The sequence below is a fragment of the Planococcus citri genome, chromosome 1, assembly GCF_950023065.1.
Source record: "Planococcus citri chromosome 1, ihPlaCitr1.1, whole genome shotgun sequence".
NCBI classification, from domain to species: Eukaryota; Metazoa; Arthropoda; class Insecta; order Hemiptera; family Pseudococcidae; genus Planococcus; species Planococcus citri.
In genome coordinates, this window is record NC_088677.1 from 69,681,376 (window position 1) to 69,709,237 (window position 27,862).

General features: G+C 33.6%; 2 protein-coding genes across 2 annotated transcripts; both read right to left on the reverse strand.

Moving 5' to 3' along the window:
• Positions 1 to 16,240: 16,240 nt before the first annotated feature.
• On the reverse strand, positions 16,241 to 23,670 carry LOC135836154 (dynein axonemal heavy chain 7-like). Its single transcript, XM_065350794.1, has 25 exons — positions 23,599 to 23,670; positions 23,339 to 23,530; positions 23,124 to 23,252; positions 22,803 to 23,044; positions 22,441 to 22,744; positions 22,141 to 22,356; positions 21,858 to 22,061; positions 21,492 to 21,781; positions 21,298 to 21,420; positions 21,070 to 21,223; positions 20,772 to 20,998; positions 20,502 to 20,700; positions 20,188 to 20,422; positions 19,483 to 19,619; positions 19,181 to 19,411; positions 18,947 to 19,112; positions 18,733 to 18,866; positions 18,411 to 18,650; positions 18,180 to 18,337; positions 17,614 to 17,785; positions 17,321 to 17,497; positions 17,015 to 17,146; positions 16,704 to 16,928; positions 16,416 to 16,613; positions 16,241 to 16,276 (listed from the first exon to the last, which is right to left on the reverse strand). Exons 1-25 carry the CDS (start codon positions 23,668 to 23,670, stop codon positions 16,241 to 16,243), a joined length of 4,593 nt encoding a protein of 1,530 aa, XP_065206866.1.
• LOC135836160 (dynein axonemal heavy chain 7-like) lies at positions 23,529 to 24,950 on the reverse strand. The gene is made up of 3 exons (XM_065350806.1): positions 24,798 to 24,950; positions 24,351 to 24,629; positions 23,529 to 24,320 (listed from the first exon to the last, which is right to left on the reverse strand). The coding sequence occupies exons 1-3, from the start codon at positions 24,948 to 24,950 to the stop codon at positions 24,024 to 24,026; spliced, it is 729 nt and encodes a 242-aa protein (XP_065206878.1). The 3' UTR covers positions 23,529 to 24,023.
• Between the last annotated feature and the right edge of the window lie 2,912 nt (positions 24,951 to 27,862).

Genomic DNA, 27,862 nt, shown 5'->3' on the forward strand with positions numbered 1-27,862 from the left:
ATTTTAAAGATTTGTTCGTTCAAGTGGGAAGTAAAATGTTCATTTTTTAAAAACACTACATTGGACCCTAGAAACTCTTGTATGTTACATTAACCCTCCCAAAGATCTACCACAAAGTAGAGCCTGGAAACAGCGTAAGTAAGTAAGCAAGCAACATTACTTTTAATTCCGCAGGAAAAAATGGCTTCCTGTTGTGTACTGTGTGTAGGTATGCGTGAAATCTCGATTTGTGAAACTGCTATTTGTTTTGTAAAAACTTCTTTTGGTACGAGCCTTCGATATCAAAATTTAAATCCGCGCATAAATTCTAATTCTACATATGAACGCATGCAATATGATTCAATTTGCAATATTAATGAATGGATTTTGACATTTTTTCATTATCATGGGGAAATTTCCTATTTCAATTTTTAAAACTCAGTGGGAAACAGGTATCACCCTCATTGGCTTGGAGACTGTTGGGAAGAAAAGACAAACGTTTGAAAAAAAACTACAAAAAAGTTTGTGGTTGGAAGTGCTTAATCTTTTTCAATGGATAATGTAATTATCACGGTTGAAGATTCAAAAGTTTGAAGTACATATTGTGTGATGTGTGTAGAATGTGACTCTACACGTCTACAGCGCTGAATGGAATAAGTAATAAGAGATGTATTGTATGCAAGTTTGTGATGTGATTAGGTATGTATCAGGTAGAAAAAAAATAAGCTCGAAACGTTCCTTACTGAATAATTAGAACTAACACGCTCATTCTCCAAAACATGAAATTTATGCCGAATTTTCAGCGTTCCAAACTCAAACTTCTATATTTTGATGAAACTCAACAACTCGAACACGGCTACTTCAAATCAGACAATTATTGAAATTATATCTACATTTTCAGAAATACCCAAAAACTTCAGAACAACGGATGTTTCAGATCCAGAAGAATAAAAAAAATTTCTTCACAAAAATGTACCGTTGATCTACGCAAAGCAACTGATGAGCGCCCAAAATACGATTTTATAATAAAATGGTGACCATCAAAATTGTTCAACTGTTCAACATAAATTAATTTTGACTAAAGGACATAATGAAAATTGCTGTTTTGTTTCCACATCTTGTCTATGTCGAAGTATTCTCTTTTTGTAATGTATTTTAATTAATTTTTTTTCAATCGAATATTCTTCTAAATTCAACCTTGAAACAATTTTCATTCTTTTCACTTCGAAACATTTGTTTTTTTATCATGGCTGATTCTTCTCCAATGATCTCAAGGTCAAAATTGAAGGTCATGAATGCTCGTGAAATAGGTACCTAACGCACAAATTGCATTTTTATTCAATTTTTTGTTGCAAGTTTTGTGAACTTTTGTTTTTTATTTGAAACATTCAAAAGATGAGATTTGAACTTTTAAGACTTGAACAAATCCGTTAAATTTTCTTCAGATATGCTTTCTAATGTCGATTCTGAGTATTGGTGATAGCCTGATAGGTATTAGGTACATGGTAAATAGGCACATAAAATCCTAAATCAGACACATTCTATTGAGATTACATTTGTGGAAAATGGATGTTTTCTGTGTGCATTTTTTTGGTACCAGTTGGTGTTATGAAAGATCTCAATCTTGTTATTTAGGTGAAAATGAGAGTATACTTATTTGGAATTTTATGATATTTGTGGTAACAAAAAAAGAGAATTGGCGATCTGAGCTATTTGTGAGAAATACTCAAAGTCTCATTCCTCATTAATGAATTTATAACATCGTTTAATGTGATTTTCTAATTGACCTACTGTTATCATTGACTCAATTTCTTTATCTCACCTTATGATTACTCATAGATCACTCTTTGAAAAAATTATCAAAATGCAGAAGTTATAATGGACTTTTATCATCTGTTTTGAATAAAGTGGGTAGGTAATCTTTTTCAGTCGCTCTTTGAGTGATAAGTACATCTCATTCATGATTTTAGATCGCCAATCAACACTTCAACATGATTATAGGCACAGTCTAAAATCCAATAATCTACCTAAACATTATTTATCACTTATTAGCCTACGTATTGAATAAAATTAAGTACAATTTTTAAAAAGTTTGTTCTCAATATTATTAAATGAAATCAAAAGTTGTGTACTAAACCTGTCCATGGTCCATCTTGAAAATGAAAAAACTTTATTTTCAAAAATGTTTAGTAATTGAAATCACCTCTCTGTTGAAACATTTCTGGATAGAAATCATCAAGTCCGAATACCTTGATATTTTTTTTCTTGAATTATTGAATTGGGTACAGGGGAGGGAGTGTCCGTGTCCACAAATTTTTATTGAAAATATTCAAGTAAAAAATAATGAAAAAACTTTATTTTCAAAAATGTTTAGTAAGTAATTGAAATCGCCTCTCTGTTAAAATATTTCTGGATAGAAATCATCAAGTCCTAAACCTTAATATTTTTTTTCTTGAATTGTTGAATTGGGTACAGGGGAAGGAGTGTCCGTGTCCACAAATTTTTATTGAAAATATTCAGTTAAAAAATAACGGAATTAACGTGAACTTTTTTTATTCAAAATTAAGTTCCAGACAATTTTTTTCTGCATTCCTTGAACAAAAACAATGATTATATTTTGCAGGTATTGTATGTCTTGAAAAGCAGCAGATATTACCAAATGTAAAATTTCAACAACCGAAGATTGTCATTATTTATAGCTTTTATGACAACAATTTGGGGCTTCTGCGCCTATTCAACTAAGTAGTACTTATTTGTAATTACTAATTAATCATTGTGATAGATAACGTGATTAATAATAGGTACATATTAAAAAACCACTGCCATGATGAAAAATCCTATCATTCAACTCGAATGAAAATTAAACTTTCTGCTCACAACAACAAAATTTAGTCTAGCAGTTCTCAGTTTGGAACTTTCTGCCACAAAGAGAACAGTAGAAACAAGTGGACTGCTTGAGCACGTGCACTAGAGTGATGGAAGGTAATCGATTTATGGTCGTTAATTATCCCATTATGTAGAAATCATTGATGAGGACAATAAAAAATTAAAGGTGTAGGTGGTCTGAGTACCTATAAGATGAGTACAATGGAAAGAAGATGCATAAGGAAATAGATAGGTAGATACTTATATTAAGAGTAAGTAAAACTTTTGATTGGACTCGAAAAATAAGAAAACCATACCTACTGTTGTGTTCGAAGACAACAATAACAAAAATTGTACAGCTGTTGCTAATAGATCCTATCAACCATAAGGGAACAAGACATTTATGAATACCAAAATGTTTTTTTATCAGAAACGAATTAAATAAAAATATTGAGTTGGAATACATTTCTATATTATAAAGCGCCTTCTCAAAAAGTCTCCGAAAAATAGACGAAAAAATACGTGAAAAATCAAAAAAAATTATTTAGCCCGTTCTATGGCACCTAGAAAGCTAATTTTTTTTTTAATCGAAAGCTTAACGTCTGTACAATATGAAAAAAATTATCAGACCAACAAATTTTGAAGTTAAAGGGCCCAAATTTTGAGTTGAAATGGGCTGTTTTTGCCGTTTTTTTGATTATTCTCCAATATATCGAAAACGAAAAAAACGATGAAGGTGGTTAATGTCTCATTTTAAAGAGCATTAAATGTTGAACATTTCCCTCACTGACATTACCCCTCTAGGGTGCTTAGTTTTTGAGCTATTTTGAATTCAAATTTCGAATTTCAGTTACACAATTTTGAATTAAATTATCTCGAAAACTAAAACCGCTAGATGGGTAATGTAAACGAGGGAAATGTTCAAAATTTTATGCTCTTTGAAATGGTGTAACCTGTTATCAGATCAAAATTAATCATCTGCGTCAAATTTACTGTTTAGTTCAAAAATACCCGAAAAATAGACGAAAAAATACGTGAAAAATGAAAAAAAATTATTTAGCCCATCCTATGGCACCTAGAAAGCTAATTTTTTTTTTAATCGAAACCTTAACGTCTCTACAATATGAAAAAAATTATCAGACCAACAAATTTTGAAGTTGAAGGGCTCAAATTTAGAGTTGAAACGGGTCTATTCAGCGCTTGAATTAGATGCATGGGTTGTTTGATGGTGATAACCACGTGCGGTGAGAGGAGGTAGCTAACATAGAGGCGACATCGAGCCAGTGTTTTGTCAACGTTACCCCGCACGAACTCACCCTTAAACCAGTTCTTCCTATTCATTCCATAACTCAGGTATCACCAAACACAGAAAAAACGTCTTTTGTTGAGGGATCGTAGGTTTTACACAACAATCAACATCCTAAAGACTTTAAGGAATTAGTCATTTTAAAAGAAACCCATTTCACCTAAACAAGTACATGTCATGTAAATACCTACAGTGTTTAAAGTATTTTTTCTTTTTTCTTAAAAAAATCTATGAATAACCTCATCTATGTACAATTGTACATATCTATCTCTATTAAAATTACAGTGCCTCTCCCAAAAAATACTCGAAAAATACATGGAAAAATACCCGAAAAAAATGAAACCTAGAGAGCTAATTTTTTTTATTTGACACGTTGACATATCTTGGGATATAGAAAAAATATACAGGTCAACAATTTTTGAAATTGTAGGACCGGTTCAAATCTTGAGTTCAAAAATGAGCGGTTCTTGCTATTTTTTTGATCATGCTCCAACGTATAGACCTATCAAAATCCAAAAAAGCAATAAAGGTGGTAAATGTCTCTTTTTAGAGAGTATTACATTTTCGAACATTTCACTTACATTAAGTTATCCTCTAGGGTTCTTAGTCCTTGAGCTATTTTGAATCCAAATTTTGAATTTCGGTTACAAAATTTTGAATTAAATTGATCTCGAAAACTAACATTGCTAAAATGGGTAATGTATGCAAGGCAAATTTTCCTGTGTTTTATACTCTTTGAATGAGGGAGTGTACAATAAAGGGGGGTTTGGGGGCGCAGCCCCCAAGAGCGAGTTCCGAGGGCGAAGCCCGAGGAACGAGTAACGGGGGTTGGGCCGCGAAGCGGCCAGGGGGCCGTAGGCCCCCTAGTAAATTCTAATGATAACCTAGTTAAAATCTTGACAAAATCTCTGCCAAAAGAAAAGTTCTTGTTTTTTTGGAAATCAATTGGTCTTAAAGTTTAAATTTTAGCATAATAAATGTATTTTTGTTTTTCAAATTGATAAGTGCAATTTCTTAGAATAAATATTTCATTGGGGGGAGTGTTGAAAATAATCTAATCACAGTTTGACGAAGATACGTACGTAATCATGTGCTATTCAACCAATAAAGATCATCATGGAAACATCATTTTCAGAAGTACAATAAATTAATACACATACAAAACTGTAAGGTTTTCAAGGGAGAGGTATAGCCTTTGTTTATTTGTTTTTTTTTGTTGTAGAAAACTTGAACACTGCTTTCAGTCAAATCTCCTCCATGCCAATCTCGCTCCACACCGAGAACCACCTCACGCTCACTTCACCCAACCAAATCAAAAAGTTCCTTACTCCTGGCATCGCCAAAACCCTGAAAAACCAATTGGCTCAATGCCAGGGAAACCTCAAGCAGCGATTCAACGGCTCAGGGAGGAAGGTATCAACGATTATTAGCCTGTCGTTCATTTTCTTTAAAACAGACGATTTGTTTTTCAAGGTTTTAGCTGATTGTGTGAAGTTGTAGTGATCGCCAGTCAGTTAAAATTTATAAAATTCAGAATTTATTTTTTTAGAACATGTAGAAAATTGCCATGGCTATCTTGTTGGTTTATAAATCCTTTTGTTTAGCTCGCTGGAATCAGCGGAAATTATTTTATACGTAATAATTTTCATATCTTATCGCATGACCGAACCATATGGTGCGCGCTCTTTTTCGAGTCCTACATAAATGTCCCAGAAATCATTTAAGAATTTTTTTAGGGGTTAATTGATTACATATTTTTTTTTTAGATGCATAATGTACCAATGCAAAGCACTCCAAAACAAGCATGAATAGACGCATAATTAGATCTAAAATCGGACAACCCCTCAAGTTGTTGTGTATCTATGTACAATACACATGTCAGGCGGATATATAGTATGTACCAGGTAGGCATTGGCATATAGTGTGCTAAACTGCTTCTTATAAAATTAATTTATTGTTAAATATTAGGGTACACTTAGTTGTACTTAAGGAATTAATAGTGCAAGATTTGGTTTTTATTTCACTGAAAATTAAATGTATTTCCACAATAGCTGAGATAAAAGAGAAAGACAAAAAGTTTAATACATTACTTTTTTGCAAGACAAAAACCTGAAAAATTTCAAAGTCAAGTCGCTGTGCGATTAGTTTTACTGATTTATCAGGGAGTATTCCTGCCAATCATGCGGTGATAATGGAAAATGGAGTGGAACACTATTCTCACAGTAAATGCGCAATGTAAGTATTTATTTATTTTCAAATGGGTCTTACTTTAATAATAACTGCAGTTTTTTTTACACTACATTGAAATTCACATTGAGTCTACCTACTCATTGCCAAACTGAACGCATTGAATTCGAATAAGATACTTAGCTTAAATTTAAAGCTTTATAAGCTACATGATGGTAAGAAAATTGTTTCATGTTGTAGATTTATTCTTTAAATTGTAATCACGTTAAAATGAATGGATTTTGAAATGCTTTCATCTTCGTGGATAAGTTTCCTTTTTTAATTTTAAAAACTTGGAGAGAAACTGGTAACCCGCTCTCACTGGCTTGGAAGATGTTGGTCACTCTCAAGTAAAACAAAGAAGAACATGCAAAAAAATTACAAAAATTCAGAAACAATCGGTTGCTTCTACTTATAGAGTGTAGGTAGGCTGGTAGGTGAAATGAACACTGCAAGATCATTGACACTGAATGCAACCTATGTATTGAAACCACTTCATGGTAATTGGTAGGTATTCCTTAAAACTATTTCTTCATTTCTTTGACATAGATGAAGAATGTTGTAATTACTATGCCAGCAAAATTTATTTCAGCCAAAGAATTTTCATCCCTGATAAAACACCCCAACAATGAGACATCAAATGCCAACAACAAAAGCATAGTGCCTATTCCTGTTCGAGTAATATGTGATAAAATTATGCAAATGAGGGCATACCCACGCTCACCTGTGACATTTGGGAAATTTCTACAGTTTATTGATTTATTTATTCATCTGTCTATCTGTTTATTTATTTATTACATTCAATTTTAGATATTTCAATTTTTTTATTAGGTATTTCTCTTTTGTTATTTTATTGTTTTTTCGAGCGATTTTAACGATTTTTTTTTCATACAAGTTTCAATTTTTGTATTAGGAAATGAAATGTTTATTTTTTAAACACACTAAATTAGAACCTAGAAACTCCGGAATGTCACAATTACCCTCAATTCTTTCAGATTTTCAGGAATTATAAAGAGTAGAGCCTGGAAACAGCATACGTAAGTTAGCAACATTACTTTTAATTCCGCAGAAATTTTAGTGCTAACTCAATTCTGAAGTATGCTTGTAGATAATGTACCTACAAAAGACCTTGTTTTATTGCTAAACTTACTTTTTTTTCAAAAAAGTTGAGTACGAGTCTTGTGACGAATAAATTTGTAGATTCTGGCATCTTCCAGAGCAATTTGAAATTTTCAAAAAAAATTGAAAAATTAGTAAGAGCTACACAATGACCTAAAACTAACAGTGGTTGATGCATGGAAGTTGAATTGAAAGAATTATCTACATTGGTTTAATTTGCTCAAAAAAAATTATAATTTTGTTGAAAAGCTTAAATAAATCTTCCTCGAAATAGTGGGTATTTTTTAAATTTTCAAATTTTCAAAAATTGACCAAAAATCCAAAAACAAACTTTTGGATCAAGAAATTCTATTTATGAGAGTTTTAGGAAATACTCTTTCAATCTAGCTGGATCTTGTTCAAATAAAAAAGTTTCTTTGTGCCTATCAAAAAAGGATTTTCAAATTAAAACAAAACTGGGATGGAATCAATTAAGTAATTACCTACTTTGGAAGATCATGGTTGCCAATTTTAAATCAATTAGTACAATTATTATTACATTACCTACATTATGCACTTAGATATAAAATAACGGGGAAATATTTTTTGCACGACGAAAAAGGGCGTCATCACGACAAGCATTTTTTCGTTCAGAAAAGATGAATGAACGACGAAAAATGATGAAGTTTCACGCCAGATGACGCCCGACAATAAAGTATTTATGAACGACTACAATTTAATTACGAGATAAGCAGTATTCACGACAAAATAATTAAATTTTGGCCTAAGCGAAGCGAGGGCAAAAGCTTAGGAAAAAAATAAGAATTTTGAGGATAAATCGGCGATTTTGTTGGCAAATGAAGGATAATTAAATACATGATTGTAAAAAATTTTGAATTTTTGAAAACTGAAACTAAACTATTGTTGAAATTTTTGTATTTTCCCAACTTTCTTGAATTTCTAGAGGGGCAAACTGTCACCCCTTAGCCACGTTTCGCTTCGTCCCTGACGTCAAAAGAGGAAGAGGGGTCGCCCATCAATGTCCACAAAACATTACTTCTATAAACAGCAATTTTTTACATATACCTACTTCGTTTTTTTGGTATCATTTTAATATTTTTTAAAGTTTATTTTTGTCGATAAGACATCTCTTTTTGACAGAAAAACTTTATTGTGCATGTCCTTGTATGGCAGTTACGAAATATATCCCCTTAGGTCAAAAGAGGAAGAGGGTCGCCCAACGAAGTCAACGAAAGCTTTACTTTTATAAACTCTAAACAGAAATCTTTTAAATAGACACTTCGCGCTTCGTTTCTTTATATATTTTTTCATGTAATTTTTATATTTTTCAAACATGTATTTCTGTCGGTGAAATGCCTGTTTTTGATAGAAAAATGTTGTCGTGCATTGCCTTATATAGCAGTTGAAAGCAATAAAATGTCGTGAATTTTTTAATTCGTCGTTTGATACATTATTTTGTCGTTGGAGTATCTTTTATGTCGAGATAAGCTTTTTATTGTCGGGAATTTACAATTTAGTCGTGGTAATTATTTTTCTGGCGTGAAAGTGCCTATGCTTGTCGTGCTGACGCCCTTTTTTTGTCGTGGTATTAAATCACACCCTTTCTCTTTTGTTATTTAAATTGTTTTTTCGAGCACTTTTAAAAAAATTTTTCGTTTAAGTTTCAATTTTTTATCACAATAAACAGTACCTACTTTAAAATTTCTAATACATTTATGAAGAAACGGCTGATAGGAGTGATTTTCTTCTCAGTACAAGTGTGGCTGTGGCTATAAATGGTGATATTATTGGTAAGTAAACTGTTTATTTAAAAATAATAATAAACCCTAGGTACTTTTGAATATCACAATAACCCTTGATTTTTTTTCCTGAACCATCAAAATACGCAGTCAATTGTATCCTGGAAACCGCGCGGAGTGAGTAAGTAAGTAAGCAACATTACTTTAAATTCCGTGTAAATTTTAGAGTAAACTCAAGTCTAAAGCATGTTTGTACACACCTACAGAAGACGTTGTTTACATTTCCTTGATTAAAACTTCCTTTTCTGTTGCACACACAGGGTGTTTAGAATGTGATTGACCACCTTCTCGTAACTGGTAAGTAGGCAACTCATGTTGTGCCCAAGTAGGTACTTGCTCAAATTTTACTTGGAAGAGGCTCAATTATGCTAGCGAAAATTTCTTTTCATTTTATTCAGTAATTGAAATTTTGGATTATTAAAGAACTAAACCTTTTATAATGGGTAAAAATTGCTCTTTGAAACACAGAATAGATCATTTTGATTAGTATTTTTTCGTGTGGATGATTATGGTACATGGTAGGTGATCAGGAAAAGCTATACAAAACAAAATATTTGAAGAAATGTATTCAAAAAATTGATATGTACTTTGTAGCATTTTTCTTAAAAACTTCAAAGAGTTTCTTTTCAAATGTGTACCTATTATCATTTTTATATGCACTAGAACGTTTCTCGAAGAAAAAAATTTGGATTTCAAATGGTTTAGACTTTGAAAAGTTATGAGTGTTTGGAACCTAAAAATTCAGTTCCGGAAAACCTTTCTCTTAAAATTGATTAAAACCATGCGGTTTTTTGTGTTCTATAAATTTTAAACAATTTTTGGTTTTTACGTAAATTTTAAAACTAACCGCTGTCCTTGACGTAAGTATGTAATATCACAACGTCCATAGATATGAAGTTGTTTTTTGCTCTTATCCATACCGCATCTTCATTTTAATAAAAATATGTAAGTAGACCCTTGAGGAGTTTGCATCATTTTTTTGTTATTCAGTTCCAGCGCTCTCTGAAAACAAGCGCGAAACATCTTCGAAAAGATGCTGTCAAGTCTACTTTTCGTGTTCTTATCATTATAAGATTGAGAATTATTTAAGAAATTGAAAAGCAACCACAATACTGCAGGTACTAGTAACACAGAAGAGGTCGGGATAGTTTCTATTAATGTATTTATTTTGTTTTAGCGATCTAATAATTGACTTGATAATTCGAAATCAGGCTCAACAGATAGGCCCTTAATAACCTTGTAAAGGGGTCATTTCTGATAAGTTATAATTACACTAGGCGACTTTTTTCGTGTTTGGATTGAAAATTGTCTTAATTGATAGTTTAGACCCTAAAACAAAAAATTTTCAAATTCTAGTCGACAGGTGATTACAAGGTGTACTAGTAGAGCATATCCCCAAAACACCCATTGTAAAATTGTTCGTAATTCTATAATGAGAGATGTGTTTAATTAAGTACCCTATTTTGATGAAGGAAAAAAACATGAACAGGGGTAAATGAGTCATCAGCGATGAGGATCATGGACCACATCAATAAAACGTTCATTTTTGCGAAATTTTTGCACTCGTTAGTAGCTTTCTGTATGATAAGAAAAAAAATCAATGTACGTACATATATACCTATATAAACTACACAAATGCCTTTCTTTCCGTATGATGTAGGTAAGTATTACACAATTCTCAGCATGAAAAAACAGCTGATAAGAATGATTTTGTACTTCAGTGCAAGTGTGGCTTTAAACAATGATATTATTTTGTAACTAAAATATCCATTTTAAAATAATAAATTAGACCCTAAGTACTCTTTTTTTCGAATTTCCCAGTACCCGTAATACTTTGTGGCAACATATTATACATTTCTCCAGAATAATATGGATACATAAATATAACTCTTGCCTACTTACAAAGGTAGAGAAGACTTGGCTATTAATAGCAGATTAGGCTGTCATTTATTTTCTTTAAAAAACAGATGAACCGTTTTTCAAGATTTTAGCTGATTGCGTGTAGTTGTAGTGATTGATAGTCGGTTAAATTTTGTATAAAATTCAAAGTTTACTTTTTAAAAACAAACCTAAATGGGTTACCTTATTGATGCTACCAACGATTTATAGCAGGTAATTTTCATGTCTTTATCGCATCAGTATTTCTTAAAATTATTTCTTGAAGATTTTTTTTCATTCACGTCAATTTTTGTAGGTATTGGGAAATGGGAAATAAAATGTTTACTTTTTAAAAACAAAACACTAAATTAGATCCTATGGCTGTCTCATGCATGTCATAGTAATCCTTAATTTCTTTTTTCAGACTGGAAACAGCGTAAGTAAGTAAGCAACATTACTTTTAATTCCGCAGGAATTCTAGTGTGAACTCAAATCTGAAATATGTTTGTACGTAACATACCTACAGAAGATCTTGTTTACGTTTCCTTAATTGAAATTTCCTTTTATGTTGCAAACACAGGGTGTTTAGAATGTGACTGGCCCACTTCTAACTGGTAAGTAAGCAACTCATGTGGTGCCTAAGTAGGTGCGTTTACACAAATTTTGCTTTGAAGAGGCTCAATTATGCTGGTAAAAATTAATTTTAATTTAGTTCAGTAATTTGAATTTTGTGTTATTCAAAAGCTATACATACATATAAATATTGCCTTTTATGATGGGTAAAAATTGCTCTTTGAGACACCAAATAGATCATTTTGTTTAGCATTTTTTCATGTGGATGATTATGGTAGTAGGTTATCAGGAGGAGCTATAAACTTACATAACAAAATATTTGAAAATACGTTTCAAACATTGATCTTTTCTACCATTTCTCTTAAAAACGTCAAAAACTTTCTAAAATATAGGTATGTATTATTTTTCAGATTAATAAAACTGAACAAACAGTTTTAATATATGTGTCATGCTAAATATTTATTTATACTTATTTAAACGGATCTTATTTACGTATTACAACAACTGCGCTTTTTTTACACTACCTACATTGAAATTTACAGGGTGCCCAGAAATATCGAGTACCCCAACGAAAGTTTTTCATTAAAAATATAGGTTGGCAACGTGAAATAGATGCATATGATTGGTGGAATATTATCTCTCCAGTCCAACAACCAATCATGTGCTATCATTATTATCATTCACTGTGACCAACTAAAGTATTTTAGTAGAAAACTTTTTTAGGGGTACTCGATATTTCTGGGCACCCTGTATGTTGAATCTACCTACTCATTGTCGAACTGGATGCATTGAATTCGAATAAGGCTGCTTAAATTCGAAGTTTTCAATTTTAGGTATTACAAATTTTTTCTATTATTTCTCTTTTGTTATTGTATTGTTTTTTTTTTTCAAATGATTTTAAAGATTTTTTCATTCAAGTTTCAATTTTTGTATTGGGAAATGGGAAATGAAATGTTTACTCAGAAAAAAAAGTGATTTCTTGTTGTGTACTGGGTGTATGAGTGAAATTGTGATATGTGAAACTTTTTCTGGTTCGAGCCCTTGATATCGAACGATTGACTTTTCATTAAACTCGATACTGGAAACAGCGCGGCATAATAAGTAAGTAAGTAAGTAAGCAACATTACTTTTAATTCCGCATACATTCTAGTGTAAACTCAAACCTTTTTGCCCAAATTTTACTTGGAAGAGGCTCAGTTATTCTGGCAAAAATTTCTTTTAATTTTGTTCAGTAATTTAAATTTTGCGTTATTCAAGAACTATATCACTTTTTATAACGGAAAAAAATTGCTCTTTGAGACACCAAAAGTGCGATTAAGCCCATTTTCAACCCAAACACAAATTTGCAGTTGCCTAGCATCGACCTTGCAGCTTATTCAGTTCGCTTTATGTTCACTTAGAGGAGACATCAAAATTATTTACAAGGTCGATGTTGCCTAGTGTTATTGTTACAGGAGCTTTACAGTTGCTCCTGCACCAGCCATCTTCTAGGGCGGATGTATCAAAACATGAAAATATTATGCGGGGACATATTTGTATTTACCACACATGCTACGAGTTTCTTGATTTTTTTATGTAAGTAAATTTAAGTATGTAGAAACTGACCGCTGTCTTCGACGCAATATTACAACATCCAGAGATAAAATTGAAAATGTTAGGAAATTGACTATGAGGAGAATTAATCAGCTCAGCGGAGAACAGAATCCCCGAGGGTGTAAAATACGACATAGTCTCAACGACCATAGTGTATCTGTCCATGAATATTGTTATTCTTTATGGAAGAGTATGGGAAATTAGAAGCATGTTCGAACATAAAATTTACAGAACACGTGGAAAATTCTTCCGAAATTCAAGTTGAAATTGAACAAAATTTAATGTGTCCTAGCTTCAGTAAAGGACAAATTACACTTGAATAACAGCGACGAATTGATTTTAAACTTAAGCTTAGGTACTCGTACAACACTCGGATGTAAATGAAAACGATAAAATATTGTTTTAGAGTATCGGATCGAAATCCCACTGTAAATGCTTGCTAATATTTTCATTCTGAATGATTATTTTCATTTATCTACCTATACTTGTATCTTACCATTATAAATCTTATATACATAATGTAGATATACCTAAGTATTTCATTTAGGTACCTACCCTTTGCTTTTGTACAAAAAAACAAAAAATGACCGAAGATCGAATCAACACCATTTACATATGAGTACATATGTTCAAAGGAATTTTATCTTAGCATTCGGCCAAATGATGTCCAGCGGACTTACATGCAGTTAATGTTAGAAACAAAAAATGTTTGGAATTGTGTTTCTCAACCAGTTCGCAAAAAAGAAAAAAAAAACAAGTAAGTAGATCTGTCAATTTTCATTTTGTGATTTTGTTATGAATGTAGTTTATAGACCTTCATGATTTTTTCAATGGAATAGGTGCTTACTTATAATTTTTACATGTAGGTACATATTTTTTTTTTTCAACCGAACTATAAAGTAAAAGCCTGTACTTATCTATGGACGATCGCCAATTATTCGTCACTGCTCAAAAAAACGAACAAAAAACTGAGATCCGAAAAGTTTTGCGCTGCAAACGATGATTTCAATTGGTGTTTGGAACACACGGTCTTCAAGTGAGTACACATTTCTAAATTACTACTACTCATCTTGACCTACACTTACCTATACCTACTACTACATACATGTTGCTATTCAGATATATTATGTATTTCATTTATTGAAAAATTCAAGCATGCTCCTTTCAGCTTATTTTTCGGCTATTGACATGATACTTATCCATGTGTTTTATTTCAGAATCGGATCGGGTCGTTCGTTCGTTGTATTCAAGCTGTGTCCTGATTTTGTCGCGGATCTTAGAAAACATGGATGTGTTTTTGGAAACGTGGAAATTCGAGTTCTGGAACCCGATACGTGTACTTCTCTAGATGTCGATAGTTCTTTCATCTTTACATTTAACGATGAAGAACTGGAGTTTTGTCGGACACTGCCTCAAATTGATAGTGATCAAATCGAGAAATTCATACGAAGAGATAAACTATTGATTCGTTGCAACGTTATGTATGCCAAGACCAGAAAAATCGCCTCGGTTTCTTCTTCAAATAGCTCGAATTCGGCTGGAATAACAGGAAGTAGGCAAACGAAATTCGCTCAAATTTAGTATTTTGTGCTTGACTAAGAGTTGGATTGAAGAGATTTGAGCTAGGATGACATTGACTCAGAATTCGCAGATGTCTATATTTTCAGGAGAGGGTGGATGAGGTGGAAAATGTTTAAAAAGGTGGAACTAAAAATATATCGACAAATGATCACAAGTTGTACGAATAAAACATACGAGTATCTACAAATCACTCTTCTGCACGATTTTTTTCGTGTTTTTTTGATCTTGAAAAACCTTGTGTTTTGCCTTTATTCCTTCAATTAACGGACTTGAGAGGCCGAGATTTGACAAGCATAATACGGAAGGTGTTCACGATGTGCCTTTCGGTGATAGGTACGTTAATCGATAGCTAGGTAGGTATGTAAAAATGCATCGAGCTAGTCTCGATTCCATGAAATGTAATTGGGATAATTATACTGGTTTAGATATTGGAATTGCGTACTCGTTCATTTTTTTTCGTCGCAGCCACATCATAACTTTTAAAGGAATACTTGATTAATAGTATCAAGAAGATTAATAAAAAAAAGTGTAAGTACACCCTTGAGGAGTTTGCATCATTATTTTTGTTTTTCAGTTCCTGTGTTCTCTGAGAACAAACGCGAAACATCTTCGAAAAGATGCTGTTAAGTCTACTTTTTGTTTTCTTATTGTTATAAGATTGATAATTATTTAAGAAATGGAAATGCAACCACAATACAGGTATAGTAACAAAAAAGAGGTCGGGATCATTTCTATTAATGTAGGTACCTATTTAATTTGTATTAGCGATCTTCAAAATTGACTTGAAATTCAAAATCAGACTCAACATTCGTGTAAAGGAGTAAGTAATTCTTAATTCGTTATAATTATTCGAAAACTCGTCGGTAAAACGTTGGCGAATCTTAGAGCTGATAATTTTTTTCAAAATGTACTTAGATATTAATTTCATTCGCTCTACCAATTTATCTTCCCATACTTTGTGCTCCTCTTCGTTTATATGGTTTTTTCTAAATTTTAATTTCTCTCTATTTTTTATTCGTTCTTTGTTGAAAATTTTTTTGTCAAATCGTGACATTGAATTAAGTATCATGATGATCTTACTCACCGATTTTTTTTTATTTTGATGGCTCTAAGTACCTAATCGAAATGGGTAAGATCATCAAAATTTTTTCTCAACTTTAGAAAAGATCAGAATTTCATAAACACCCACAGAGTACATTCAGTACAATGAATTATAAACGTCAAAATAAAATTGAGTAAGTAAGCGAAATTATTCGAAATCCGGGGAACTTGATCGAAAACTCCAATCAAAGGAATCTATTCAATGTATACACGGGATATATCATCCAATGAGGGCGGTCAACTGACCATCGTAAGACTAACCGATAAAAAAAAGACAAAGCAAACGTAACATAAAAAGACAAATTTCGCATTCTTCAATTCCACACGTTAAAAAACAAATGCAAAACTCCAAAGTAATGGTGCGAATATATTATCAAAACCAAACACCCACTTACTTTAATATCGACCGTTTTCCCAGTAGCAGCATCGCCCACAAACATGACTGGTTTTCCATGCCTTACAAGCATCGAAATCAGATTATGATTACGAATGGTTGCTTTAGTCGGCACAATAATCTGATGGAACTGCACATCTCGAGGAATAGCTGAAGTCAACGTTACACTTTCTGACCACAGTTTCCATTTACCTTTACCCTAATTCGTGAAAAAAACCACACATTTTCATCAAAAACAACCCGGATTTGGGATAAATTCTACCTCTCTTCCTAGACTAGGTACACTTGCCTCTTTAATATACTGATAATCGAATACAGTGCCATAATCGGGAATAATGTACACATACTGTTTGGCAGCCGGACCACAGAGATGATCTGGTAAATTAAACCTTTCTTGGATCTCTTTAGGAAACTCTTTTTGCTGTAAGGCTCGAAACAATGCGTCGAATTTTTCCTTATCAACTTTATTCAGTAGTGCGCCCAAAGACCAGATGCAAGAGAAGAAAAATACTCCCTAGAATTACACATCTAAAATCAATGGACTAAGACTATTTTGATAATTTACCGGGCGAGGGAGGGGGGTGGATGTTGACTTCTTACCTCCAGTTGCGATCTGGTATCAATTTCGGAAATATTCTGATTATAATTTTCATCGTTGAAATCATCCATGAAGCAATCGAATATATCGCATAAGGATTTAATCATTACGTTTTTCTTTACTTGGTATATGAGCTGGAATGGAGCAGTGCAGGGGAAGGGGTGCATTAGAACCATATAGATGAATCATTAGGTTCTCACTCGATGCCTAACTACTTCAAAGAGTCCAATAAATAGGACCTTTTACATTTACAGGAAGAGTTGAAGTAAATAAAGCAGGATTTCTACGACACCCTATACTATACTCACATTATCCCGAACAGAATCTATGAACGAGAACAGCACTGGGCAAAATCTCAACGCTAATTTCTCCACGTGCTCTAGCAGATTGTTCAAAAATGGTGGCAACTTTTTCACCCACGAAGAAATCAGATACTCCCACTTGGCTGTACTTTCATTCGTGAAAATTAGGCAACATCTAGATACCTATAAAATAATCATCTATCATCCGAACGTGTTTTTTTTCAGTAGATGAGAACTCGACAAGTCCTCAGGTGGAACCACGAACCCCTTTACCCCTTTGTTAATAAATAACCACGTACCACAGAAGGAGACACGTGATGTAAATTATTGGTTTCAAATATTAAATTAGTGTTATCGCGTAATTCCAACGTTTCTCCTGATTTCAAACATAGTTTTTTCATTTCGTCTAAAACACTGTGTAATTGCTCCATCCATGATGGATCACAAGGTCCGTCGAAAATTAACCATTTCCTGCAAATGGATCAAATTTGTAACCAGCACAAGTATACTTTTAAAATATGATGGAAGTGTAATATTGTTGAAACTGTACAAAATACAGATTCTTGTAAATTGTATGATAATGATTTTTATGTAAGTTAAGCGTCAGTGGTTTATATTTCAGGTTCTGTTAAGTTATGATATCTTTCTCCTATTTAGTAAGTAAGTCAGTACAGCACGTAATGAATGTAATAATGGGTTGACGCATATCAACGGAAGTGGCTTTTTTCCTCAGTGAAATCTACAAAATATATTACGTTGCAAAGTTCTGCGATTAGTCCCCTTTGTGGGCTCTCAAACCGGCCACACAGTTTCTCAGCACCGAACCAGCAAAAAATATCATTTATAATTTAAAAAATAAATCAACCTGTTTGTATTTTCGGATCTGGCGAACTTCCTGTAATGAGCTGATAAAATACCATCCACCCATTCACTAGTTAATTCATCCTGATGGCCGTACAACTGCTGTAACGTAACCGATTGCGGATTGATGACAACCATTTCTATTTCTTGACCGTTTCCACCCTTTAAAACCCCACATTGGTCATCATAAACCCTATTTAATAAGTATTTCTATGTAAATTATTCATTAAATTACTTCTTTTAGCGAGTAAATCTGCGATAAAACACTCAGCAGTGTTGTTTTACCAGTAAACTCGTCTCCCACCAGCATCAAACCAGAGGTGTAGTACATAGCTGTGTAAAATAATTCAATTTTTTGTCTCATATCCGGATTAAAAACTATGTTATTCGATTTGCAGACTTTTTCAGCCAAATTCACTATCCCGTTCGCAGCAAGAACTGGAATTTCACATTGACAAACGTTCTTCAAGATCGTCTACAAAAGTACACGAGTAAGTTTTTTTTTCAAATTTTATACACACCTCAGAGGAAAATCAAGGATGAAACCAGAAACTCACTTCTAGCGAAGTTTCATCTTCAGGTCTCAGAAGAGATTGGGTTGTGAACCTGATAGCTTGACCTAAGATTACTTTCTCATCGTCTCGTGGATGTTTGAGTTTCAGAGTTTTGGCACTTTTCAAAATATTCTTCACTAACCTCAGATCTATGCAAAGCATCATAATTAATACTTACGACTCCGCCTCCCCCCCCCCTTTGATAAAAATTATATACCATTTTGAAAACAATCCTGATCTTTGAATAAATCACCGCACATGGCTAAAACGTCAGAAACCCTTTTAGCCAAACCAGCGCAGTCTCGAAAACCCAGCACGACGAGTTCCATCTCAATAATCTCTTTGAATTGGATATCTTTGAAACAAATTCGACGAAAATACGTCTAAAAAGGGGGAAAAAGTACTAAAATTACCCAATATTATGGTTCACCAACTCTATCATCTCACTTACTCTGACACTAGCTGGTAATTCCACCTTTTTAGACGGATTTTCTGAACACACTGTGGCATAAATCATACCATTACATCGTTCAAAAGTAGTACCGTTGAACCTTACGCATTCTTCGTTGAAGAAAATACGTCTCTGAATCGATATGACGAAATGATCGATAATTTGCAGACCTTCTTCGTTGACTACGTGTAAATTATCGAAACAGAACCACGAATCGGAGGCCACTACACCCTGATAAAATGAAACGATTCAATAATTGCACATTTTGCCAATCAACTTGAAAAAAAAACACAGGGACAGACCTTGAAAAATTTCTCTACTACGGAATAATCGAGTTGTTTGAAGCAGCCAAAGATGACAAAATGTTTAGCAGCTAGTTTGGCGAAATCTTTGATCATCGTTGATTTACCTAATCCAACAGGTGATTCTAAATATGCACCTGGAACAAATAAACCGGTTGGATTTGCCAAAAAAAAGAGAGTAGATGATGAAAAACAAAGACGTTTCGCACCTAAATTATACTTGAAAGCAATAAAGAATGATCTGAGGCATCGATCTGTCGCAGGAGTTCTGATCATGGGGCTAAAATCGCCGATGTATTCGTTGCCATATTCGATACTCGAATTGACCATTCTCAGGGTGACTTGATCATTCTAAAATATCGTTACCAGAGATCAATTTTGTGGTAAAAATAAAAATATGCGATTAAATCAGATATTGAAGACTCTATACCTACATTAAAAAAATGGAACTATTAAATTGCTACAATCTTGATCTAAGCAAGCAGTGCAAGAAGATAATGGTTCGATACCTCGAAATAATGATGCATTTGCATGTTGAACTTGGCAATTCTTTCATCGATGTTGGTCTCATCAATCAAATATTTGACAGAGTCACGAATTTGAACACAATATACGAATAGGCATTCTAAAAAAAAAAGAGGAGCCAAGAGGAAAGAGGTGGTTAATGAAACTGGGAACAATTCTTCGAAAAAATTAAGCCCTTACCTAGTAAAATCCTATACTTCTTATCAGTCTTCATTTTCAATTTTTCAGTAACATTGCCAACCATATTCAGACATTCTGCGAAGTAAGCTTCCAGACCCTTCGTATTATCCAGAATACTCACTAGTTTCCGAGTACTGATGATATTGATAACGAGGCAAATGACCTGCTGAATCGAAGATTTGATCCACTCGTCGAAATTCATTTTATCGTAAGATTCGATACTTTTCAAAACCTCCTACAAATTACAAAACATCTCAGAAATTAAAAAATGCTAGCTTTAGATTCCACTTAAATACCCATAGACAAATACCAACTTCTCTAACACTCTGTTTCATGACGACTTCCACATCTGCCAACCATTTTTCAACATTCCCTCTTCGCGAACTCGTGTTTACCATTTCACGAAACACCAGTTCTTCTCCAAAATCCGAAATAATGCTCAAAATATCGCAATCGTCGTTGAATCGAAACTTGTGAATACCTTGGAAACATTTTTTCAAATACGGTTGTACCCTGCTCAAAAAATTCATAAATGTGAGTTCATTTCTGGGAAGTGGCAGCAGATCGAGGCCATCTTCACTTACCCAGCAGGATCTCTGGTATTTGAAATGATATCGAGAATTTCTTCATTCGATAAGAAAAAGAATCTAGGGAAATTGAGACGTTTCGTATCCAGATAACTACCTAATCCTTTTTGGATCAAATTCAGTAAGGTGTTGCATTTGGCGAGTCGTTCGAGCATTTTATCGATTCCTATGACTACCAAGACTGTTGTGTTAGAAGAGGCAGATTTCATTATATCTTTCCATATCTATGAAAAAATGTGACATATGTTCAAACATCCTTCAAGCTCAACATGTCGAATTAAATCTCTAAACTGACCTTATCAATGGCACCAAAACGTTTAGATTCCTCAGGCATCTGTTGCTGGATATCAGAGAAGGTGAAAATGGGCTCTAAATAGAGCCACATTTTTTGGACCGAAAACCAAGCGTCGATGATTTCTTGCAAAAGGATTAATTTCTGCTCCCAAGAACTACGTAAAAAAAAGAGATGACTCGATTCAAAATTTAGAAAATCCACATCCTAACTGAGAAAATTTCGACATACTGAATGGTGCTTTCAAAAGGTTTAATGTACGGAGAATTCTTCATAGTCTGAGTTTTCACAATATGATCGTCGAGTAGAACTTGGATTTCATCGGCTGTGGTCAAAATATACGTCCCACTGTCCCTAGATCATTCCATAAAAACCCTTCACATTATTTTATTTTCATTAAGGGGTCTCCAAGGTGAATAGAATACCTGTAAGGTATAATTTTAAACTTCATATCTTTCCATTCGGTGATCATCTGGTTAAGCCTCATCTCCAAATTATTTTCTTTAGTAGCCGAATCGCTGATAACTTGAAACTTTGGCACGTATTCGTCCAAACCGTAATCTAGAATTTTAGCCAGAGTCAGATCATCTTCGACTCGAATAGGGAAACCTACAATTTCGGAGATTTTCTCCCAATGTCTTTCTTTAAGGCAAGGGTTTCCCAAGGTATTGACAATTGGCATATAGCCTTGGAATTGTTCTACATCTTGACGTATCTGCGAATTTTTCAAAAGGATCAGTTGTGAGACTGGGAGAAATCACTGGGATGAGTCAAGATAGAAGGAGCATTACGCTATTGGTCAAGGCATATGGGGCTGGCACCGATGAAAACTGTTTGCTTAATTCGATGATATTGTCGTGGAAAGTTTCTACATCTTTTTCAATATCGATTGGTTGGAATGTGCCGACTTTTGCCTCGGTCCAAATCTGATATTTATTCTTGTAATCGGCGCAATTCTCGTATAATTTCTTATACGGAGCTAATTTGTCAACGATCTGGGCACAAAAGGTTCACAATCGAGCCAGCTCAAAAAAAATTCAAAATGACTAAGAGACCAAAGTGAATTCAGATTACCTCATCTCGCTTCGGATAAACCGTACGAATCCATCCGAAAGCTACCTCTTCTTCGTTAAATTCGCCAATACGATCGTTAGCCATACATAACTTTTTATGCAAATTCTGCGATTTTTTCAAATACTTGGACAGATCCGCAGCATCTCGATAATGCTGAAATTCAGCCACCTCTTTCTCATACTTCTCGAGACTATGTTTGAAATTTTCAATACGATTCTAGAAAACCCCCAAAGAAATACCACAACAAGATCAATTCACTAAACGAAAAGAAAGGAAACCTCCCAAAAAACCTGCTCTTACCACCAGCAAATCCTGAAATTCTTTAGTTTTTTCTTTTATTATCCCACGATTCTCTTCCAAAATCGAGTTAATCCTTCTATACCATAAAAAAGTGACGGAATTTTGTTTAATTTGAGCACTAGTCAGGGCAACGTAATCGGAACAGAATAATATATAATCCATAGTCTCTCTTAACCGGTCTTCCATCTGGAAAAAGACTTTGGTTCCTAGATTCAGGCAGTATTCTTTCATTTTCACCAATTCCGCTGTGTTTGCAGGCGGCTTGAGCAAAGTATCTTTGATAATTTGGAACTCTTCGTTCAAACTGAAAAATATTCCAGTATTATTCAAGGTCAAGGTATGATAAAATTACATCAGCTTACCAACGACAAGCGTTTTGATACGTATCGTTGATTTTGGTCAAGAATCGATCTTTGGTCACTTGTGATTTATTCATCAAGATCGATATGAAGTGTTCTCGATGTATTTCGAATGAACCAATGGTGACTACTCGACTCGAAGATAGGGCAATTTCATCGCTGAGGTTGTGGTAATAAGCGACCTTTAGTTTGAATAACTCGAAGGGTTGCTCGTCGGAGAGGAATTTATTCACTTCGATTCTCGACTATAAGACAAAAGAATACACTTCAGCTTGAATTTAAACAGGGGAAAAAATCCACGAACGAAGATTCGAGTAGTCTAACCTGTCCATTAATCAAACACACGTATTCGTCGAAATCCTGTATTTTTAATTCGGGACAAATCCACTCATTTTGCAATGTTTCCTCTACTTTGTCACGACATTGTTCTACAACTGCTGGTAGAATAGAAAGCTAGGTCACCGGAACAAAAAAATGCCAAGATGAAAAATTAGGCACAAAGCTCTCGAAAAGCATAAAATAATCAAAGAGGGACTCACTTTCAAAAACAACGAATCGAATTTATCGATATTCTTCTCAAAAAGTTTCGTCTCGATTCGAGGAATATCGCCTACTGCTCTGATCAAATCAGAGTAAACGTTCAACATGGCGTCTCGAAATTCGCCATAGGGAGGATTAAATATGATTTTATTATTTTTATACAAAACATGGACCTGGAATCCTGGCGATTTCTGTCGACAGAGACGATCATGAAAAATAAAGAACCAGAAAATGGCTGAAGTGAAAACCGAAAGAATACCTTGACATCGTAAATAAACTCTGTATACTCGTAGATAGTTTTCAAACACAGGGTCTGAAACTGCAGAGTCATCAGAGTGGATAAAGTTTCGTAAAACTTGGATAATTTTTTCTGAGGTATGTTCGTCAGTATTTTTCTCTTCGTGGCCTACATACAAATAAAAAAATGAATTGATCAGCTCTCAAACACTGTTGCCAGGTCAAAAAATATCTCAGTCAAAAACTCACATTAACGATGATTTTGAAAACCGAAGGTATCCATTTCTCATCAATAATGCCTCTGCAAAGTTTACACTGAGACGATAACCAGTCTTTGAATTGGTTCAAGTCTAGAGCATCCGATTCGTATAATTCAGCTACGTTAATAATTCTCAAATTTCTACCAAAAAAACACACACCATCGAATAAAATTCTCGTGCGAGATAATCAATCTACTCGAGAAGGTAATATAACACCTAACCTGTACTGTAAATACCATAAATGGCCAATTTTAACGATAGTAGGATGAATAATGAACAAATTCTTGCGAATTTTACATTTGATCTTATTAAAATACTCTTTCCTAATATTGATCTCATCCAGCGAATATTTAGGCTCCGGCAACACAGGGGCATTTTTACAATTATAATCTTGCAAAGTGAAATCAATGACAGATTTCTTGATAGCGAAATAAAAATCGTCCTGAGGAAAAAGCATCGTAACATGAAATATGGTCAAACATACCTAGCTAATATTTTTTCGTCAACTACCCACGTTTATCTCGTTAATTAACCCATTGATGATTTCTTTGCGACACATTGCTCGACCAGGAGCTCTACGAAGGATGTTCTCCAAGCAGTATTTATCCAATGGAGCGATATTACTGATATCTACACCTTGGTGAATATAATAATAGTATCGGATTAGATTGCATTCTGTATCATTGGGTGTGATCGAGTCATCTTTCACGAGTTCGTCGCATTTCACGAGGTTTAAAATATGTTTTCTTAAATCCGCGGCTTCTTTTCTCGACTCGGTATATGATTTCTTGGTCTATAAAAATTCACATACAAAACGTGATAAGTGAAATAAACCGATCGGAAGAATGGAAAACACTCGAGCCAGATTCAATTTGAAATATAAACAAACAAAGGTCAACGACCTCATAAAAATCAAACTCTAATCCACTCCACCGCTAAGGTGAAGTACAACAATAGTCACCTGATCAACAATATTATCTCGATTGGCCATTCTGCGTTTCAGTTTCTGTAATGGTGAATCGACCTGTAGATGGGCTGGTAAATGGAACCATTCTGGTTTGATAAAATCCACGTTTGAGTTCTCTAATTTAATTCTTTTAGTTTTAGAATTCATCTCGTAGGAGGAATAATCTGAACTGAAGTCGATTACCTACGTTGTTTATAGCGGAGGAATTCTCGCCATATGAGAAACGCCATGGTAACCAATAAACAACGGAATTCCGCTATGATGGGAAATTATTTCGAGTGTTTCTCGCGATTACGTGTTTTCATTCAGTTTTCAGTAGGTAGTACCGCAAGATGAACATTTTTTATGAATAATTAAATTGGTAAGGAACTATTTTTTTTTCAATTTGTTTCGTACATTTCTTCTTTCACAAAATCGTCGTAATGCAATTGATTAGAACTAAAAAACGTACCTCTTTGGATTTAATTCTCACCAATTTCTAAATTAAACTTTGTTACTTGCCAAACTGAATGACATACTTCCTTCCCTGAAAAGAATTCGCTCTCTTCTAATCATAAATGTAAAGGCGGAACGAATATAATAAAATTATTGATAATAAATTAATATTCCGCTAATTCGAATTTTTGATATCAGTGAAAAGTGAATTTTCAATTTCCTTTCGCTTTTATTCGTTGATTCGTCGTTAGTTTTCAATTTCATCAAAGAAAAATCTGTATTTAATTGTGATCCAGTTTCAAGTGAAATCACAATCCCGAAAAAAAAGTTATTTCTTACTAAAACTTTCACTCACACTTGAACAATATGAAATTATTGTGACACGATACCAAAATTAATGATGAAGTATTTGTCTTTTGTTTTAGTGATTCTTCGAAACCTTCTGAAAAAAAACCGAGATCAGCCAGACCTCACGAGTACAGAAGGAAACGCTAGTGTCCGAATTGGAGAATTGTCCCATCTTGGCCACTGGCCAACTGACTAATTCCTAAACAGCAATTAATCAAAAGAAAAAGTGGGAAGAAATAGCCGAAAAGTTGAATGGCTTTCAAGAGGGAGCTGCCAAAGAATGACAGAATTTGAGTACTTAGTTTACTACAATGGGTCATATGTATATGTACTTGAGATTCCCGTCACTACATTTCTTACTCCTTACTCACATTTTGTTTTCTTAGGCTTGGCAAGACATGAAAGAGCAAAGTTAAGGGAATCTCTGCTGAATTAAATAAAGAGCACAACAGCAACTGGAGGGAGAGAAAGGATGTCTGTCAACCTATTATCTTCATATAAAATCATTGTTCTCGCTGGAGGTGCCACTGTTACTGATGGCCAAAATTAAGTATGGATACCTTTCTTAGCATTGTATACGGCGCTCTAATTTTAGGGGCATTCGCGATGCTCATTATTTTGAAGCTTCTAATACCTAGTAAGTATAATTTTAATTTTGGTTTCGGGATTGAAAAAATTGGTTCGATTCCGGGGGAATTCATTAAAGATTAATTAGTTAATTTCATTGAAAAGAGGAACTCAGTTTGATGTACTAAGTACTTACATATATGCAAGGAGTTCATTTTTTGTTTTTTTTTAAAGTGTTGGATTAAGATTTGAAAGATTTTTTTCAAGGATGTTAATTTTGAAAAAGAATAAAAACTTGATCAGAGGCATGAAAGTTTTATCATTGATAATAAGGACGTGTTATTGTGTCCGGCACTTGATGATAATTAAAATTACACTAGTAAATTGTGGTATTAGAGTAGTTCAAAATCGATTATCGATTTCCACTACAAAAATAAATATTAGTTTTGAATGTTTTACTCAATTGCGGCATAAAAATTTTAAAATTGATCAATAATGTCTCCTGCAGAAAAAATATCAGTTTTAATTTTAGCTCTGAAGAGCTGCCTCATGCAGATTTGAATAGAAAGTAGCCTGACATTGTACGTAGTTGGCAGGGGTACTTCATCATAACGACCAAAACCTTTGGTGCCCATTGTGATTACAACTCTGTCTTAGTAGACGTCATCAAAGTTTTAATTTTTCCAATGTATTAAGAATGGACGAATTTTTTTCATGGTGTTTTGAAAACAATAATGAAGCCTTAATGCACTTCAAAAATATAGTGCCTAGTGATACCTACCTATGTATTCAATAAAAAGGTAAGCTAACGGTTCTCTCAACAAGTGATTATGTATAATTTAAACTTTGATTTGCACTAAGGTAATATGTAATATTATCAACATGAACAATCTCATATTAAGTAGATCAATTTCAATCGCAAAAATTTAACAAATTGTTCAAGTCAGAGTGGTATCCAGGAGCCTTGACGAAGAAGAAATGTCATTTAATTTCTCGGAAACGAAATGTCAACGTCGTAAGTACGTTAGTTTCATTTATTTAATGCGTATGCTACGATCAAATTCTCTGCATAAATTGTGTTGTTTTTTTTTTTTGTACATAGTGAAAAGCATTACCATAATCTTTCACAATAAGAAGAAAAAACCAACTGTGCACTTCCTTATGTTAAAAATGTTCAAGAAAGAGTACCTAATCTTTGTGCTTCATCTCTCATATAAAAATCTACTTCATGTAAGTAAATACACATGTTTGAAGGAAAAAAGGGATTCAAAAGAGTTGTACAAAGTACACCGAGTACCTCTGAGCAAATGTGTGAATTCAAAGAATAATTTTTTCGATGATTTTATTCTGTAGCCTGTTTAGATGGACGAATATGAAGTAAATGAGCTGCATTGCAACACTTAAGATATGCAAAATGTGTGCCTTGTGTAATTAGTTACTTCACTGTGTCCTACACAAGAGAGGCACATGAAATTTCTTCTTAAAAATAAGACATTTGATTGATGAAGATAGCCCCTTCCATATTGAAGTTTTTTTTGTTCCCTTTGCGACGCTCTGGCATTGTTGATTGGAAAATTAGCTCAATCGCATTCCAAAGTATTTCTAGATGTGCAAAACTGCAGACATCTTTTCATGTTTTTTTCTTAATTAGTTAATGTGAGATATTTGAGATAAGGAATATTCTTAACACAAAAATTGAAGTTGTTAGT